Consider the following 19078-nt stretch of genomic DNA (forward strand, 5'->3'; position numbering starts at 1 on the left):
TTTTTTGATATAGGAGATATTGAAGTCCTTGAATATATTCAGATTTACAAAGGCCATTGACTTACATAGACAGTTTATGATGCTAATTAAAAGAAGGCCTGCATAGCTAGACAGAGTCAGAGGATTTGCAAGTAATTTGTTTTCTCAAATACAAACAGTGGTTCCAAGTGATAAGAAAGAAAATTGCATTTGCTCGATATATTTATCACCACAAACTTGGTTCCTGAATTTGTCTTATAAATCAGGATAATAAATTCCAGTAGCAAAGATTTAATTTTGAAAAATCATAACTTCCTTTAACTTTCTTGTATCATCATGCATTAAAAATTTCTAACAACCTCATATGTTCTTCAGTACACATTGTCTATCTTATCCAAAAGGTAAAATGCAGGGGATACAGTTGACTGATGTTTCTTGACCTGCTTATGTTTTGGGAGGACAGGAAACAAATGTTTGTGGTATATTCTACTTGTCAGTATTTTTTAACCAGATAACACAAATGACCAGAACTGCAAAGTCTGCATGTAGGGTAAGAACTGTATGTGATCAGAATGAACTCAAATAATGTTGAGAAACGACAAAAACGATAAGCAATGGATTCCTCAGGATTTTAAAGTCAGTGTCATTTCTGTAACAGGATTCTCTTAGATGGGCATGGAAGCTGGGCTCTATGTATGTGCCAGACAAAGACTGCAGACCCTGGGTTTTCATTTCAGTGCATTACTCTTACTGCCTTCAGCAGGCTCTGATGTGCTCATGTAAGTGCAATTATTCAGTTTCCTGCTCATGGATGAAGCTCTGGGACAGAGATTTTCCTCTTAGAGCATAATCCATGGTATGGGGCCTGCTAAGGAAAGCTGCTAAATGCAACCAGCTGCTCTCAAATTATATTCTCCTAAAACATGCTTGAATCATATAGTTCACTGAGCCAAAATTTCCTACATGGCCTCTCTCCATCTCATTTAGTTATTCCACAACTGAGTAACCTGTTAGAAAACTGTGCCCAGGGAAAGGCAAAGCCAAATGATCCATATCTCAGATTCTTGCTGGTTATGATTCAGTGTGATGTGTGGTCAGAATTGTAGATGATGAGGAAAAACAAGAACATTTCTCCCTTGCCTCAGCCAGTTAATGATGCATTTACCAGTTCATTCTTTTTACACTTGGAGTGTAGTCAACTTGGCTATAGATTTTGTCCAGATTACATTCAGAGAAGAGCAAAACGTATGGTCAACACATATCGTAAGACCAGTGGTATGCTTTCTAAGATGGTTAATGCCAATTGAATCCATCATCATAACCATATTGTATATGTATGTATGTGTGGTAAAGGACACATAAAATTACCATTTTAAACATTTAAAAGTATATAATTCAGTGGTATTTAATACATTCATTATGTTGTGCAACCATCACCATTATCTAATTCAAGAATGTTTTCATCACACCCAAAAGAAATCCTGTACCATCAAATAGCCACTTTCCATTCCCCCCTCCCCACAATACCTGGCAGTCAATGGTCTGCTTTCTGTCTCTAAGAACTTGCCTATTCTTGGTATTTCATATAAATGGACCATACAATATGTGGCCTTTTGTGTCTGGCTTCTTTCACACAGCATGATGTTTTCAAGGTTTATCCGTAGTCAGGCATGCATCAGTACTTCATTTATTTTTATGGTTGTATAATATTCTATTGAGTGGATGTAGCACATTTTCTTTATCCATTTGTCAGTTGATGGTCACTTGGGTTGCTTCCATCTTTTGCCTGTTGTTTTTGGTATTGCTGTAAGACCGTCATTTTTAATTTTTACTCAAAATCTGACTTGCTGATTTGTGTTTGTCGGTACCAAAAACCTATGAGGAAGTTTGTTGGGGCTGGGCTTCAAGTTGTAAACTTGCAGGAAATTAAAACCAGAAGACATGTTAGTTTAAGAGGTCTTGGGAAGATGGTGGATGATAGTGAAGGCATAGTGAGAAGAGACTTTAAGTTAAGGACTTTGGGGCCTCATTTCGGTTCTGCCACCAATAGGCTATGCATGTAATTTGGGGTAGATCACTTCACCTCCCCGGGTCTTTCTTTTGTCCTCTGTAAAATGGGAGAGCAAAACTAACGTTTCTTCTAGGATTCAATGCCTGCAATAGGCTGTGCAAATACACTGTGCTCCTTATTATCTAATACACATTTCTCCACCATCATAGCTGCTAATGCTCACACTGCAAAGGAGCAAAGACACTCCTTTTCTATGCTTAAGGTGTGAACATAAAAGTTTCCTATGAACTGGAGGTGTGAAGGAGGTCATGGCCTGAAATCATTCAAATGCTACAATGGCAGTAGGGCTAGAAATAACACAGCTCAAAATGTGAAAACAGTGATTGCCTCTGTAACCAAGAAACTGAAATAAGTTCTTGAAGCTCAGATTATACAGGCCACAACTATCATTAGAGAAATGGATTCCATCAAATGTTTGGTACTTCCAATGTTACTCTTTAGAGAGAGCTTGTAACTCTTTGAGGTTGGGTGGTTATTCAGCATTAAAGACAATTTTCAGTCACACTCTGAGCTTGCACTAGGACAAGAAAACATTAGTGACTTGTGACATTTCTGCTTTTGTAAAATGGAAATAATCCTGGGCTATCTCAACTTGTTCCAAATGGGAATCAGGTGTACTCTGGGTTTATCATTCAGGTGGGGTGAGCTGGGGTGCATTATAGGTCAAATACAAGACTATTTACCCTTCCCTTTTTCTTTTTTCTTTTTATTTCTTCTTGATGATAAAGAAATAAGATCTACATGCACAGGGATAAACCCTAAATGTGTGATATTGGGCAAGTCAATTAACTTTCAACATCAGTTCTCTGATCCGTAAAATAAAGAGGTTACCTATTTTGAAAATGTCTATTCCTGGCTTTTGATAAAGTCCCTCACCCAAATTATTCATGGTTGGCTATGTTGCAACAGGGGTGAAGGATTAAGACTAAAACCCAATCCAAATTTAATCTTATTTTTAGGTGTGAGAAGTTAAGGAGATTGAGGGAAAATCAGAGATGATAATGGCTAAATCAGAAATATAATGAGAGACCATTATATATAAATGGAGATAAGATATTCAAAAAGATTTAATCATATAAAGTAAGGAGCTTAGGCAATTGGAACGTAGATTCTTCCTACAAACGACTTTGTCATTTATTCATTCAAAAATATTTGTTTTCATTTCTACGTAAGTGAAGCTCTGACAGATAGGATTAGCCTTCAACTGAAGTGGTTTCAGCATTTCATTTTGTCATTAAGATCAGCAAATAAAACTTAGCTTCCCTGACAACCCTTTTCACTTTACCCTCAGCAAGGTGACAATGTAGACTGAAAGGACAGCAGTAATCTATTCTATTTTCCCCACAAAGGGGCTGTCAGAAGGTCCACAGCTCAGAAGCATCCATTTTTACCTGACTTTATGATGTAGATTACAGCTCCCTAGGGACTGAAAATTAATCTACCACATTTATTTAAGTGAGTTCTTGCCCAGCCCATATTTTCACCCTTTAATGGTAATGAAGCTAAAATTTCTTTCCAGTCACTTTGCATATCGTTTCCTTTCTCTTAGCTCTCTTTCGAAGTGAGATGATTGATAGGTCCTTCTTTAGCAATCACTTGAGTAGATGATTTTCTTTTTCCTTTGAAGTCAATTTTGAAAGGAGTTGTACTGTGATGAGCTAATTAGCACAAAAACAGAGTATATAACCTTAATTAGGCATGATAATAGGCTCAACGTAATGGGATGTCCTGAAACTGCAGGCTATGCAAATATTAGACTTTTCATTCCTCCCATTACATCTGAAACCATCAAGCAAAGGATGTTTTGCAGTATGTACCGCAGTCAATGCCAGGTGCACATCTTTCAACAAAAGGTTGGTTTTGGGGTAAGCTAGTTGGGGAAAGGATAATAGGAGGAGGGTTAGGGAAAAAAAAAAAGCTTAATAAAACTGAAAAGTCCAATTAATCTCAGAATGAGCTTTATAAATTCAGAGGAGTTTTATAATTAAGTAAAATAATGCAGTTACCCTACCCAAACTCTATCTCATCTGGAATTCTGAAGACACCCACTGTAGGCATCACTTGAAATTATGCAAATCTTGAGAGATCTTTCAAATCCAGTAACCACTAAGAGTACTACAAAACCAGTCTGGGGTTTACTCAAACTAGTAGGATACAGGAAGATAGTGAGGAAATGAAATCACAGTGAATCCCCGAGCCCTAATTTTAGCCAATTATTTTCATTTCCTCTACCACCAACCTTTTTTGTTGCTGTTGTTGGGGTGGTAAAAGTAAATAACAAAACCGACTCTCCCCTTTCTACCCTGAAATGAAAATATCCAAGGATGTAGTACCCCCAGACATTTGAGTATTCAACCACTGAATAACTGAGAGCTTACAATATCCTTAGGTTATGTCTAATGTGAGTTACAATAAGCTATTTGGTTTCAGATACTGATGGGAACACCGATAGCAGAAATTTAGTAAGTGTGTGAGTATTAGAATAGTCAGTCCCTGGCTTAAGTCTGATGTACCACTCATCCATTAGAGATGATAATGAAAGGGTTTATATAACAGCTGAAGTTTGAAACCCATAGTTTTCTCCGTATTTAACATGTAAGCTAACATTTACTGAGCATGTACTATAGGCAGAGTTTTCAACATTTTATTGGCATAGTCTCACTGAATCATCACAATAACCCTATAAGATAGCTACCATAATTAGCTATATTTATCTTACAGATGAGGAAGCTCAGGATCAAAGAAGTTCAAAAACTGTACCTAAGATCACACATCATGCAGTAGAGTTAGGATTTGAACTCCAGTCATACTCTTCACCACTGTGCTGGGCTTGTTAGTATCTGTCAGTCCCCTGATTGAATCCTTACTTACTAGCCCTTTTCCCAGAGCTGGAAATGAGATGCCAGAAACATAAAGTGGGTTGAGACCTAAATCGAAATGCAGAAATTCTCTATCGCCTATTATGTACAAAGGAGGCCCTAGTTAGATGCTAGGGTGAATGTGTGAGTGCCATGGAAATAGAATTTGATATAGGTGAGATAGAAGAATTGCACAGAATTGACTGTAATAAATATGTTATTATTGTACATGAGAAAATAGGGAAAAAGTAAGTGCTGGATGGGAATGAGACCAGAATTTAAATCCAGTTTTTGCTGCTTATCAGCTGTGGGACTAAATCAACCAGGGACTCTACAGCAAACAGGCGGTTCAAATGAGAGATTCAGCAAAAGGACTGTTTTAAGAGGTATTCGGAGGGTCAGGAATAGAAGATGTTAATGCACACAGATGCTAGCAACCCTGGAAGGTGGTCCACTCCCAATACTGAAAGGACCGGGGGAAGAAAGAGTGAGAATTGGCTCAAAGAAGGGGCAGGCGGTACTCAACAAAAGCTGTAGCTGTGCAGAGCTACTGTTACTGCCAGAGATAAGGTCCTGAATCTGGGAGAGAGAAGAAATATCCTGATCTCTGCCCTCCTTCCTTTGGATCTTCTTCAGGTGCTTCCCATCCGCTGGTCCCTCCCAGAAGCCAATCTGCCAGGGAACCCAGTTGTCCCTGTGGGTCTGCCTCCCAGGTGGAAAATGGATGTAAGGAAGGGGGGTGAATAACAACCTTGGGCAAGTCACTTCTTTCTCTAAATTTCAGTCTGCTTATCTGTGGTATAGTGCCTTCCATAGTAATAGTGGTTCTACAATTTTTGCATTCAGCCTTTTATTTTGAAAAACTTCAATCTTGCAAAGAATTTTTAAGAATAGTATCATGAACACACAGATATACTCTTCACTTAGCTTCACCAATTGTTAATATTTTGTCTCTGTTGTTTTATTCTTTTTCTCTCTGGGCTAACACAAACATACACCCGTATTTTTGTTGAGCCATTTGAGGGTTATTTACTGACATCCTGAGACTTTATCCCTGAATGCTTAAGCAAACATCATATAAAAACAGAATGTTTCCCTACAAAACCCCAGTTAAATGATCACACTCAGCAAATTTAACATTAATACAATCCTATTGTCAAATATAGTCTAAATTCAAATTTCCCCAAGTGCCTCTATAAGGTGCTATGTAGTTATTATTTTTAAATCAAGGATCGCACATTGGATTTTATCATCATGTCTCCTTAGTCTCCTTTAATCTAGAACAATTTTCAAGGTTTTTTCTTCTTAAAATCTTTCACGATATTGACATTTTTGAAGAAGCAAAGGCCCATCTTGAAGGCCAATTGTTTTGCAGAATGATCCCAATATGGATTTGCCTAATTGTTTTCTCACGATTAGATTCAATTTAACCCATTTTGGCAATACTACTACAGATGTGTCGTGTTCTTCTCAGTGCATTATATCTGGAGTCACATGATGTCAAAATGTCTCATCATGGGTGATCTTTAGTTTGATCACTTGGTTAAAGCAGTATCTGCTAGATTTATCCATTATCTTTTCCCCTTTCTAATTATCAAATAATCTATGGGATGACACACGGGAAAAGAATATATCTTTTTCACCAACATTCTTTTTATCTAGTGTTTTTCAAAACAATCGAATTCTCTTGCTATTGCAGAAATAGTTTCATGAAAGTATAATTAGGGAACCTGGTAAGCTTCTTTGAAAGTTCCTATTACAACCTTCATGTCTTCTTATATTAAACTGTTTTCACTCCTTTATCTATTCATTTAACAAATGTTTATAGAGCGTTCACCTGAAAACTTGCCTGTGAAATTTTCATCAGTGGCTTCATGGTTGCCTAAACTAATGTCTTAACTCAGATCATTCTCCTGTGCTCCAGACCATATTAGCAATCGTTTTGGAGTCTTTCCCCCTTGCATTCTGTAGATAAACTCAATGTACCCAAATGGAACTCATCATCTTCATTTCCTGATCTGCTTATGTTCCTTCCCTATTCCCAGAAATTGTACCTCTGTTTTCTCAATGAGCTTTCTTGAATATCCAGATACCATAGTAGTTCTTTTATACATGCTATATGCATGATCTCATTTAATCCTTACAACAGCCTTGAGTCGTAGTCACTATTTTCTGGAAGACTTTGGGCTCTGAGCCCCAGATCAACAGCTAGCAAGTCTTCATACTAGGATTCAAATCTAGTTCTCTTGGACATTAAAACCTTTAGTGCAGTGGTGAACAGCATTTCCCACTTCAGATCCTGGCTCTACCACTGACAATGGGGGATTGGATAAATTCAAGTCTTAGTGCCTTGGTTTTACCTTTTATAAATTGAGAAAACCTATGATCCCTGCCTTGTTTTGAGACTTGGATGAGATAAAATTGACAGACATTTGAACTGTCACAGTACGACAGTACCTCTTAAGCCATAAATTTGGTGTTCTCTATGCATTCACTGCCTTTGGAATAGTCCTCTTAGGAACCTGTCACCACTGCTGTCACTGCCTTACTTTACACCAGGAATTGGCAAACCACGGTCTGCAGGCCAAATCCAGCCTCCACCTGTTTTTGTAAATAATGTTTTTTTTTTTTAATTAGGGTATAATTGATATTGTGAATAATGTTTTATTGGAACATAGCCATGCCCTTTCATTTATGTATTTTCTGTGGCTATTTTCACCCTATAACAGTGGAGTTGAGTAGTGGCAACAGGGACCATATGACTTGCAAAGCCTAATATATTTACTGTCAGTCTTTTTACAGAAGAAGTTTGTCAATTCCTGGTTGCCTAGGGTATAGCAATAACCTCCTTCTTGGTTTTCCTGGTTACATCTTACTTCTTCTTGAACTTATCCTCCCCATCCTTTCTCCCGTGCAAGCAGGAATTTCCCTAAAATGTGAACTCAGCCATGCCAATTTGCTCCTTTTTGGTGCATTCACCCTCAGTGCTAAGAGCATCAGCTTCCACCTACTGTGGATTCCCATACTTGTCTTGTCCTCTGGCCATAATGAGTGCTTTATGCCCTTTCCAATCTTGGCACATATTGTTCTTTTTGTTTCAATACCCAGCCCTTGCTCTTGTCCTCAATAATAAGCTCAGGTTTTACTTTCTCTGAGAAGCCCTTTCTGACTTCCACAGGCTGAACCAACGGCTTCTGCTCCTCTATGGCTGTGCAAGATACTTCAATTCCAGCATTTCTCTATTCTGTCATGATCACGGGTGTAACTATCTCCCACTCCTTCTGCTGTGTCTCCCCTCAAGGGCAGGAACATACAATTTTCACTTTTGTATCTTCAGTGACCTATCTGGGATCTGGCCCCTAGTAAAAGCCCATTAGGTTGCTCTTGCCTGTTGGCATCTCAGCTGGGTTGGAAGGCTTGTATAAGGTGGTAGGGGAGTACAGAAAAAGGCCTCAGGAGAGGCTGTCATGTTGGTTAACTCCTGGACGATGAGAAGGAGGATTAGATATTGGGAGAAAATAGGCATTGGAACCGCATAAAGTTGATGAGACCCAAAAGAAGTGTTTTGGAGAAAGGACAAACGGAAGAAGGGGTCATGTGTGGGAATGCTGGAAGACAGGCTCACAAGAGAGGCATTAGGTCCATATTCTATAGAGCCTCCTCTGCTGTGCTGAGCTATATGGACAATGGGAAACCGTGAAGGGCTGGAATAGGCAAACATCTATTCATGCTGTAACTGTCTGTTTGCATGTCAATCTCCTAGAAGTCCCTTAAGGCATTAATTGTGTTTTGTCTGGTCCCCATTCAATCTAAGTGCACATACCATGGAACTGGCATAGGTTTTCAATAAATGTCTCTTTTGTTATTGAAGTATATGAAAACTCATCAGTTTTACGGTAGGTGGCCCCAATGTTTAGTATTCTCTTATAGAATGAACACTTGTACTGTTTACAGCTTTCATACATTTAGGAACTTCAGTCATATTTAACCTCAGTTCTTGGATTTTATACTTGAAAAATTCTCTTCAGAAAAAAAATGTCCATCTTCTTAAGGAAGAATCTCTTGGATCATTTTGGCTGATGTTTGCTGGAATGTCTCCAACTCTATTTTGTCTTTGTGAAGGCTTTCGAGAGTACCCGAATTATTTCCTAATTTGCAAACCAGAAGCAAAATCATTCATTTCTTGTGATTTTGGTATTTTCTCTCAACAAAATGCTCAATGGAGCTTGGAGAAATAAACTCTTATTTGTAAGCTTGCCAGAGATGGTGAATACAGAGCTTTTATTAATAATGTCTACAGACTACTGCTGTCATTGGGTCAAGGGCTCAGAACCAGCAGCTTCATAGTTTTGGAGATGTGAACGAAGTGACTTGGGTGGTAAAAGATGCCTAGATAATTGGACATAATTGGGACTTAGGGAGACTCCTGCACTCCAGGAAATTCTCCAAGTCTCCACTTATCCTCAAAGTGAGCAAGAAGCTTCAGTTTCAAATTGAGTGCATTTTCCATCCATGGATTGGCTTGTTTTGTTCAGTTTTACTTTGAGTGTTTGAGGTTATCTTTTCGACGTAACAGCTAAACCCACGACTTCCTTTCTCGTAAAACCAAAACAAAAAGGCTTTCTATTCAGGTGCCTCTTGTGTGTGCACATGTATAGTACATACCTGGGATCAAAGCCAACTATATAAAGTCCTTGATTCTGTGTGGGTTCAAACACATTTCAAAGCTTCAGGATCCTGAAAGGTTTCACTCTGCTTCCTGAAGACCTGAACACTGCTCCCATAAAGCCATGGCTTGCTTTGGATTCCGGAGGCATGGGGCTCAGCTGGACCTGGCTTCTAGGACCTGGCCCTGCACTGCTCTGTTTTCTCTTCTCTTTATCCCCGTCTTCTCCAAAGGTGAGTGAGGCTTTTGGAGCATGAAGGTGGAGGAGGTGTTTCTCCCACCTGGGTTTCATTTCTTTCAGCAGTCAAGGGCAGTGATTTATAACAAAGCCAGAAGCTAAAGGTAAAACTCCAAACTCCTGGCTTGGATAACTCTGTATTCCAAGACAGCAAAGGGGACAGCTGGCAGCAGCAAATGAGCAGAGATACAGCTCATAGCAGAGTCCCAGGCACTGACTAGGAGCTTAATAGATACATCTGAGTTGGTTTGGGAGACAAGCAATTTCATATACTTCTATATGATTGGAAGAAATTACTGTAAAGTTAAGTGAGTTAAGAGGAAAGATCTCCACAGGCCTTAATATATTTGAGCTTGGAATCAGGGTGAGCTCAAGATTTTCCTTTTTCAAAAACATTGATTTAAGCAAAACATATCAAGTTTCTTTCCTACCCAATTTGAGATTTTAAGATCCTCGAATTCACTTCTATAAATGAATCGGCTTATTTAAAATTTAAGCCTTCTTTACTCAATTCAAAGTCTTAAGGTCTTCAGTCAATTCTATAAACTAGTTAGCTAATTATTTAAAAAATGAAAGCAGTTTGAAACCATAACACACACACACACACACACACACACACACACACACACACACACAAAGAGAAAGAAAGAAAGAAAAGGAAGAAGAGAAGAAAGAACACCATCAGTCTGTTTAACCTAAGATACTTAATTGCCACCTGACCTATCTGTGGATTTCAGATGCAGATTCCCCAGTTTTCAGATGAAATAAAGCTCTTTACAGGTTGATTCTAGGTTTGCTACATATAAAATGATGAGCATTCTCACTGAATTTCAACCTTCTCTCTCTCTAGACCATATCAGTTAAGAAACCATGTGGTTTGTACGATATATCTTGGATGCTCAAGGGTATTCCATAATTAAATTATTACCAATAATATTATAAGAAATATTTATATACATTATCTTATTCTACATGTTTTGAACATGTAAAGATTAAATACTCTTAGAAGTAATTACCTTTACTTTGTAGAAAATTTATCTCTACCTGTTACTGAGATTCTCCCACTGAAAAATCGAGTGTGACCAGATTTACTGGTGATAATTGGGAATTGGCCTGGGGGTTGGGGGGAGGGCAGGAAACTTGGTCTTTAGGCTTAGCATCAATACAACAGAGATTATTGGGTGCTCATATGGGCAGATTATAATGGCCGCTCCTAGGAGTTATAAGCCAAAGGCGGAAGCTGCAAATTAGTGCGCAAAAAACCTTTAATACAGGATAGAACTTGATTAAATACTGTGACGGATTTATAACAGTGCAAAAGATGCTCAGAGGATGTTCAGGGGATGCTCTGATAGACTGAGATGAGGGTTGGGGAAGAAGACTGTTATCTAGCCAGCCAGGGCTGCTGGATTAATTCTGGCAAGGGCTGCTACCATGTTGTTCTCTCTTGTAAGGACAGACGTTGTCCAGTTCAGGTACTTGGGAGAAAGGACTAGTGATAGAGCGATTTCTATAGAGTCATTTATACATAGGAAGAGGTGTCCTGGAAACTCAGACTGGAGTGATAGGTTGGGATTAGATCATAGAGGACATAAATGCCACTTATTTCATTTGTTTTTGCAGTCAATGGTATGCAAGGCATCAAAGTGTTTGAGCAGAATTAATTAGTGGCATGGTTCATCCAAGTGTTGAGTGTCACTTGTATGATCGACTGGAGAGGGGCTGAGTTAGTTGCAGGAAGGTAGTTTGACATGAAGCTAAAGTTTTTTTTAGATGATGCAAGCCTTTTTGAATGGAGAGCTGGCTTCCTTTATCCTGTAGAAGCCAGAGGGAGAAAGAACAAAGGAGCACGAGAGTGTTCAAGTGGAGGAGAGAGTGGCGGAAGAGGTGGTGGTGGCGTCAGGGGAAGCCCACAGAAGTTAATAGCAGGGTTGCCTCAACCTAGAGAGGAAACGACCCGGTGCCCTCTGCTCTGTGGCTTCCTTCATCTAGCAGCGTCCCTCCTTCTGATAATAATGCTAGGAAACGTGACGTCCGGTGCAGTGACCTGGGGCTCAGCCTCTCTGGCCAGGTAAATATAGGCAGAGGTTTGTGACATATGCATTGAGAGGTAAGGTGAAATTCTGTACCTCAACCTCCAAAATTTCCCCTCCTGCTCATTAAAGTTCCTGTAGTTCTGTGATAACCATAGAATATCAGAGGTGGAAGGCACTCTGTTCTCATCTGACCTAATCCTCTCTTAGTACATGTGAAGGAAAATGAAGGCTACAGGGGAGGCATGACTCACCCCAAATCAAGTATATTTCATGGTAGGGCCTGGCCTTCAGTTTGTCACATCAATGTTCTTCCTGCTACAACCAACTGCCTTCAAGAAACTCTGTTCTGTAAGGAAACACCTTCATGGAGATGGGCTGGAAGCCAGCTGAGTGATGGAGGGGATGGATGGGGAGAGAAGGGAAGGGATGAAGAGTATTGGCTGAAGGGAGGGAAGGACTGGAAGGTGAAGCTGGAGAGTGTCCATCAAAGATCCACTTCCCTCAGCCAGAGATTTTGCCTGAGCCTGGTCGCGGGTGAGCAGGAGTTCACTGAGTTCCCTCTAATTTTCCCTTGTTAGGGATGCATGTGGCCCAGCCTGCAGTGGTGCTGGCCAGCAGCCGAGGTGTCGCCAGCTTCGTGTGTGAATATGGGTCTTCAGGCAATGCCGCCGAAGTCCGAGTGACTGTGCTGAGGCAGACTGGCAGCCAGATGACTGAAGTCTGTGCTGCGACATACACAGTGGAGAATGAGTTGGCCTTCCTAGATGATTCCACCTGCACTGGCATCTCCAGCGGAAACAAAGTGAACCTCACCATCCAAGGGTTGAGGGCCATGGACACGGGACTCTACATCTGCAAGGTGGAGCTCATGTACCCACCACCCTACTATGCAGGCATGGGCAATGGAACCCAGATTTATGTCATCGGTGAGCAAAACCTTATCACTAAGCTTACACCTTTTGCATTGCTGTCTTCTTTGCATGAAAACAGTTTTGTTCCTCAACTTCAGGTGGTTCATTTTTAGGATTATGGAAATTCTCTTTAAGAGTTCTTTGGCATACTGCATGGGAGTCTGGTTAATGGGTGGTGACCCAAACAGCGTTCTGACTAAAACTAAAATGGGTTGGGGATAGTGTTTTTTTCTACTGGAGGTTGGGGGCACTTACTCTGGAGTGATAAGCATTGAAAAATTTGACTTTGGGCCTTTGATAGGACATTCCTGTAGAAGTGGCCCCCAGCAGTCAGACTTACTTAGGGGTGGACACCAAGGTCTGGAAGCTCTTTTTTTTCACTAATGGGTTGGGTGGGGGGGGGAGTAGGGCCCTTAAGTTTAAAGAGAGTCTCAAGGAAGCTGTGCTTTGTCTTCTGTTGCAGATCCTGAACCTTGCCCAGATTCTGACTTCCTCCTCTGGATTCTCGCAGCAGTCAGTTCAGGATTGTTTTTTTATAGCTTCCTTATCACAGCTGTTTCTTTGAGCAAAATGGTGAGTGCAATGCTGACAACACAACACTTCTGGTGGGGATGCCTCCAGTGATAGCAACTGACCGAATGATGCTGTTGAGTTCAGTTTTCTGGAGATGAAGCAATAAATGCAGAACAGTGGTAAAGGAAGGGCAGTGGTAAAGAACACGCTAGAACCCTTGGCATTGGCCTTTGAGGTTTCAGGATGACTAACATTTCAGATGAGTGTGTTTGACATTGAATGTTTGTGTGCTTCTGAACAGGGTTTCAGTTTGAGTAACCATTTGAACAACACGGGGCAGCTGTTTTGCACTTTATCTTCAAGACAATTGTACTTCATAACCCTGAAATGTAAGATTAAGTTGGACAAAATGCTGCTATAGAAGACCACTGGATGGATTTTAGTCTCCCCCTTCATGTCACTCCACTTCACCTGGAAGCCATCTCTTGGTGCCACCCTGCTTGTGCCTTCCTTGTCCAAGCTGTAGCTGTCCACCCAATACCTGTCCAGGGCTCCCTGTTATCCAGTCTGCTCAAATGGAGAGTCTTGCTCTCCCCTCTAGACCAGTGAATGAGAATACAAGGTTTTATTTATTGCAGTGTTGGTGGAAGAGATGGAAATATGGATTCAGGCCTCCTATCGGGATTTCTTTTTGGTGGTTCCTTTCATCTACCTCTGTCTATGGCTTGCTTTTGTCAACACAAACCTCTTCCCTGCTTCTCTTTCTCTCCCTGGCTTCCTGTCTTCCCCTCCCTCTCCTTCTCTCCCTCCCCTTACCCCTCACTGGATTCCAAGATCCTCTACTCAACCTGTTCAATTGCTGTAGATTCTTCTTACCTCATTTTCTAGAAACTGCCACATGGACACAGAATCTCAATTTACGGAGGTGATAAAAAATGGGCACTATTGTGGGCAAAAAGTTATAAAGAGTATATGAGGAGTGGATATGAGAAATACAGCTCTTGAACAGAGTAACTGAAGTTTATTATCTTATCAAGCTCCTCCCCTCACAGATAAGATGTGGTCGATCACCATAGGCATTTTGGGTGTCCTTTTTAAAGCTTTCTCAAAGTCTCTTACTCCTCTCTTGCAGTCAGGGAAAATGATTGCCATTTTACATCAATAGCACAGAGTTATTTACCTAAAGTGAGTTGTAATAGCTGAATCAAGAAAATCTTCTGGGGCTTATAATTCTGTATGTGGTGAACATTCATTTTTCAACAGGATAGGGACCCAGTATTTGATGAGTCCTATTATGTCTAGAAATGGCTTCTGTATTTCTCAATAATAATTACTGTTTCCTTTTTTGCATTTGGCAGCTAAAGAAAAGAAGCCCTCTTACTACAGGGGTCTATGTGAAAATGCCCCCAACAGAGCCAGAATGTGAAAAGCAATTTCAGCCTTATTTTATTCCCATCAATTGACACACCGTTATGAAGAAGGAAGAACATTGTCCAATTTCTAAGAGCTGAGGCAATTCTAACTTTTTGCTATCCAGCTATGTTGCTTATTTGTGTATTTTGGGGGGGGATTCATCTCTCTTTAATATAAAGCTGGATGCAAAATCCAGATGAAGTGTACTACAATTTGAAGCAAAGGTGCAGGAAAACAGAGCCAGGATGTTTCTGTCACATCAGATCCAATTTTAGTAAAAGCATCACTCGGGAGCAATATAGGGATGCAGTCTTATGTTGTAGGTGAAGGATATGGGTTAGGGGGTGGTGCTGTCCAAAGAATACAAAGGAAGAGAGTTAGGGAGAGGATGATATTGTACACACTTTGTATTTACACATGAGAAGTTTATACCTGAAGTGATGTTTTCAAGTTAAAGTTTTGTGCTGTTATTTTTCTTAAATGTGGAATTACATAAAGACTTTAAAAATACTCACATGGCTATATTTTAGCCAGTGATTCCAAAGGTTGTATTGTACCAATATGTATTTTTTTTATTTGATAGTATTGTGCATGGGGGCCACATGTGCTTTTGTGTATTTGCTGATGGTTTTAATATAAACACTATATGGCAGTGTCTTCCCACCATGGGTTCAGGGGAAGTTTTATGGAGGGGCTCAGGACACTAATACACCAGGTAGAATACAAAGTCACTTGGTAACTGGCTTGGAAACTGGATGAGGTCATAACTGATTCTTATAGACACGTTGAGCTGAATTGGTGTTGACATGTGCTTTGGGCTTTTATGTTAGCTCCTTTCAAAGGTTTGCAAGGGAGTCCAGACTGGTGTATCTGATGTAACTCAATAGAACACCAACCTCAAGAAAATGGCTCACTCCAGGGGTCTTGTAGGTATGAACTTCAAGGAAGCTCTAGTTTCACAAGGGCCCCAATTCCTAACACATGGTTCATGCCATGGACAGAAAAAAGCAGCAGGTGGCAGAACGGGGTGATGAAAGTTTCTAAAAACTAACACTGTTGGTGTTTTTTAACTCATTATTTTCCATGAAAATGCAACAACATGTATAATATTTTTAATTAAATAAAAATCTGTGGTGGTCATTTTCCAGAGTTGTCTTTATCTTCCTTATATTTGAATATTGTGTTTCAGGTTTTTTTTTAATGTTTTTATTTTTGAGAGAGAGAGAGAGAGCGCGCGCAGCATGAGCATGGGAGGAGCAGAGAGAGAGGGAGACATAGAATCTGAAGCAGGCTCCAGGCTCTGAGCTGTCAGCACAGAGCTCGACGTGGGGCTGGAACTCACGAACTGTGAGATCATGACCAGAGCCGAAGTCAGACGCCCAACAAACTGAGCCACTGAGATGCCCTGTTTGAGTTTATTTTTAATTGATCCATTCAGCTGTCAGTGAAGTCTCCATTATTAGGAATATTGGGAACAAATTGATAAAAAGGCAAATAATGCTTCATGAGTCAGCTGTCCATCAGCCATTATCTGCAAGTCATTTTTGGAAGGAACTCCTCCTCTGTCCTTTTGGTTTCTTTACAACTATTTGAGATACAAAGGGGTTAGTGCAGATACAGCAGCGTTTATAAGTCACACAGCATTCTCTTTAGCATAAGTTCTCCATCTCCCCTTTCTTGCCTACGCACGACTTCCTCAGCGTGGCTCCTACGGTTGCCATGGCAACTCCTCTGTTGTCTATTGTGTTCCTTGCAGCCATTTTGATCTGCTTCCAAAGTAAATGGAGCTTTTTCTTGTGGCTTCCAAATGGACTATTTCACAAATGTGGGGAAAACATACCTGTGGTCCTGTGTTTTGCTATCAGCTGGCAGACGGGGGCCTGACCCACTGAGCACTCTGTGATTCTTGGTTAACCAATGTGTGGCCTCAGTCTGCTTGGTTTCCTCTCCAGGTTTCTTATTCTTGACCTCTATATCCTGTTATTGTCTTGTGAAATGATTGTCAGTGTGGCCAGGGACCACCTGTAACTGAATCAACTGGGTCACTTAGTAAAAATGTTAATTCAAGTGCTTAACCTCAGATGCATTGAATCAGAAGCTTTGGGTGATAGGACCAGGAGTGTGCTCTCCCAGCAAGCTCCCCAGTGCTTCTTATACTCATCAAATTTTGACAATCACTGTGCAGGCAGCCCCCTCACCCTCTTGCTACCCATAGCGCGCTCTATCTCTCCCTCTTTTTTCAGCAGGTGCTAACAAACAAATGGGACAGCACATATGAGAATTTCACAAAGATTTTAAAAATAAAAATGAATTTGTCTTTCAAAATATGTAGTCACAATTACCTAGAAAGAGCTCCTACTAGGTCAAAGACTGTACTTCTTGCCCTCTTAGGCTTTGATTGGAAGCCATGGAGAAACACACAATTTAGAAGCCCCAGTGGAGAGAGTGATACTATTTCTACTTCTTTAAATGTCTTTAGAGAGAAGATTCTTTTCCATCTTTGATGGCAAATTTAAATGACAAAGGGCCTTAGATGAAGGACCTCTCAGGTATCTTTCAGACAACATTAGACCATGGACTACTTTATATAAGCTTAATACCTGAAATTCTGCCATTAGCTATTGAGTTAAGCATCGCTCTCTCTATTCAGTATTAGCTTAAAAAAAATCTTCCTTAACTCAAAAAAGTTTCCTTTGAGGCAGAGGAAAAGGGCAAGAAAGTCTGGGACCTGGGCTTCCACTGGAAGGGGAGATAGAAAATATAGAGGTTTTTGGGCATCAAATGAAAGCCTCTTCTGATCCCCATTTTTTTTTTTTCTGAGGATAGATCCTTTACCTGCAATAATCAGAGAGATTCATTGCCCCCAAATCAAAGGACCAACTTTTTCATGGCATGTCAAACGTCATCATTATTAATTTCCAACTCTGGCATTAGGGTCCTGGGGAAGCCCAAAGACGCCACTCATCTCAATAGGGCTTGGTTCACTATGGAGAGGAAGGCTGGGTACCATAACACTTTTCCCTTGAACCACTGCTCCCAGGTAGGAATGTGGATGACAAAGGGAACATCCAGCACTGCCTGGATCAGCCCCTCCTCCAGCATTTCCCGGAACATACTTCTGCCCCCCTCCCTTCTTCCAACATGACACTCTCCTTTCTGCTACTTCTTATTTCCCTATTTCTCACCCCCAAATATCTTTAGCCCTCATTTTCACACCCAAAAAGATTCACGTCAAATTCTTCATCCAGCATCAGATTTGCTGACACGTCAAGCCCACGTTGATCTCTCCCCTTCTGTTTCACAGCTATACTTGGTTTCATCTCTAATAATTTCAAGTGTGGATGTCTTTTCTCCCTAGCTTCAGTGGCAACGTCTCCAAAATAGGAAACAACACAGCTTCAGGCACCCAGAAGACGCTCAAGTCGACATATTGAAAAGCTGGGAAGCTAGGACATCTGGGACTATGAGAGGACAACTGCCTTCCATGTTTTCTTGGTCTCAGTCTAATCTCTTTCCCATTTGACCAGAAGAATTGTGTGTGGGTCAGTCTATCACTTGGCTTCAACCTTGAAGACTCTGGAGTGTGAACTCCAGCTGGCTGCCCTGCTTCAAAAATTTCACTTTTATCTCAATCCAGCCTTCCAATAATTTCTTCTTTTTTTTTTCTTTTGAGAGGGGAAAGGAGATGAGTCTCGTTGTTACTGCCTTTCTTTTTTCAACTGTAGGTTGTTGCTAGAACAGACTGTATTTTTATACTGTGTCTGAGCCTTCTTCCACCCTCACAGTTGATACACAACTTACTTGGGACAGAACTTGCAAAATGTTGATGTCACTGTGCTGTTAATTGGAGCAAAGCCAGCTAAAAAGCTTAAGAAGTTATACATTTAAGTTGTTGTTTTGGCAGGTCTCAAAGCAAAAGAGAAAATGGCTTTCTCTGGAAAGTTATTCCCGTTGCCTCACTTCTCTTTTGCACCTGCTGCCCTGGGGTCCTTGTTTTATTTATTCTTTATTTTGTCTTATCTTAGGCCAACTTTTTCTGTTCACACCAGAAGGATGACACATTCTATTAATGGAGAGAGAGGAAAGGTTTTTTCCTTTTTCCTTGATGTGACTTTGGCTGCAGGCTGGAATAGGAGTTTATAGGTAGATTTGCCAGATTCAGCCAACCCCCCACCAAACAAAAAGCCACAAACCCCAAAAACAGGATGCTTTATGTTTGATCTGACAACCCTATCAGCAGGAAAGTTAATACCTCTAATGTGGTGTGAATAAAACGTGCTGGAGACCTTCCGCAGAAGTTTCTGGGCAGGAACAACCTGAGAATGACTGCTTTTTCAATTCTAACACTCTGCCTCTCCTGTTCCCATTCCTGGGCATGTGTGGGACTGCTACT

At 40.5% G+C, this 19078-nt stretch overlaps 1 protein-coding gene across 3 annotated transcripts in view; it reads left to right on the plus strand.

The window, feature by feature from the left end:
• CTLA4 (cytotoxic T-lymphocyte associated protein 4) overlaps nucleotides 1-15818 on the plus strand; it is a 78675-nt gene extending 62857 nt beyond the window's left edge. The window contains exons 1-4 of one of the 3 annotated variants that reach the window (XM_015540984.2): nucleotides 9580-9807; nucleotides 12427-12774; nucleotides 13223-13332; nucleotides 14631-15818. In XM_015540984.2, the coding sequence (XP_015396470.1) occupies nucleotides 9699-9807; nucleotides 12427-12774; nucleotides 13223-13332; nucleotides 14631-14735 (672 nt within the window). In that variant the 5' untranslated portion in view covers nucleotides 9580-9698 and the 3' untranslated portion in view covers nucleotides 14736-15818. Of the gene's footprint in view, nucleotides 1-9579; nucleotides 9808-12426; nucleotides 12775-13222; nucleotides 13333-14630 lie in introns of those variants that run through there. The other 2 variants (XM_015540987.2, XM_042995145.1) reach the window with 2 other exon arrangements.
• The last annotated feature ends 3260 nt before the right edge of the window (nucleotides 15819-19078 follow it).

The sequence above is a fragment of the Panthera tigris genome, chromosome C1, assembly GCF_018350195.1.
Source record: "Panthera tigris isolate Pti1 chromosome C1, P.tigris_Pti1_mat1.1, whole genome shotgun sequence".
NCBI lineage: Eukaryota > Metazoa > Chordata > Mammalia > Carnivora > Felidae > Panthera > Panthera tigris.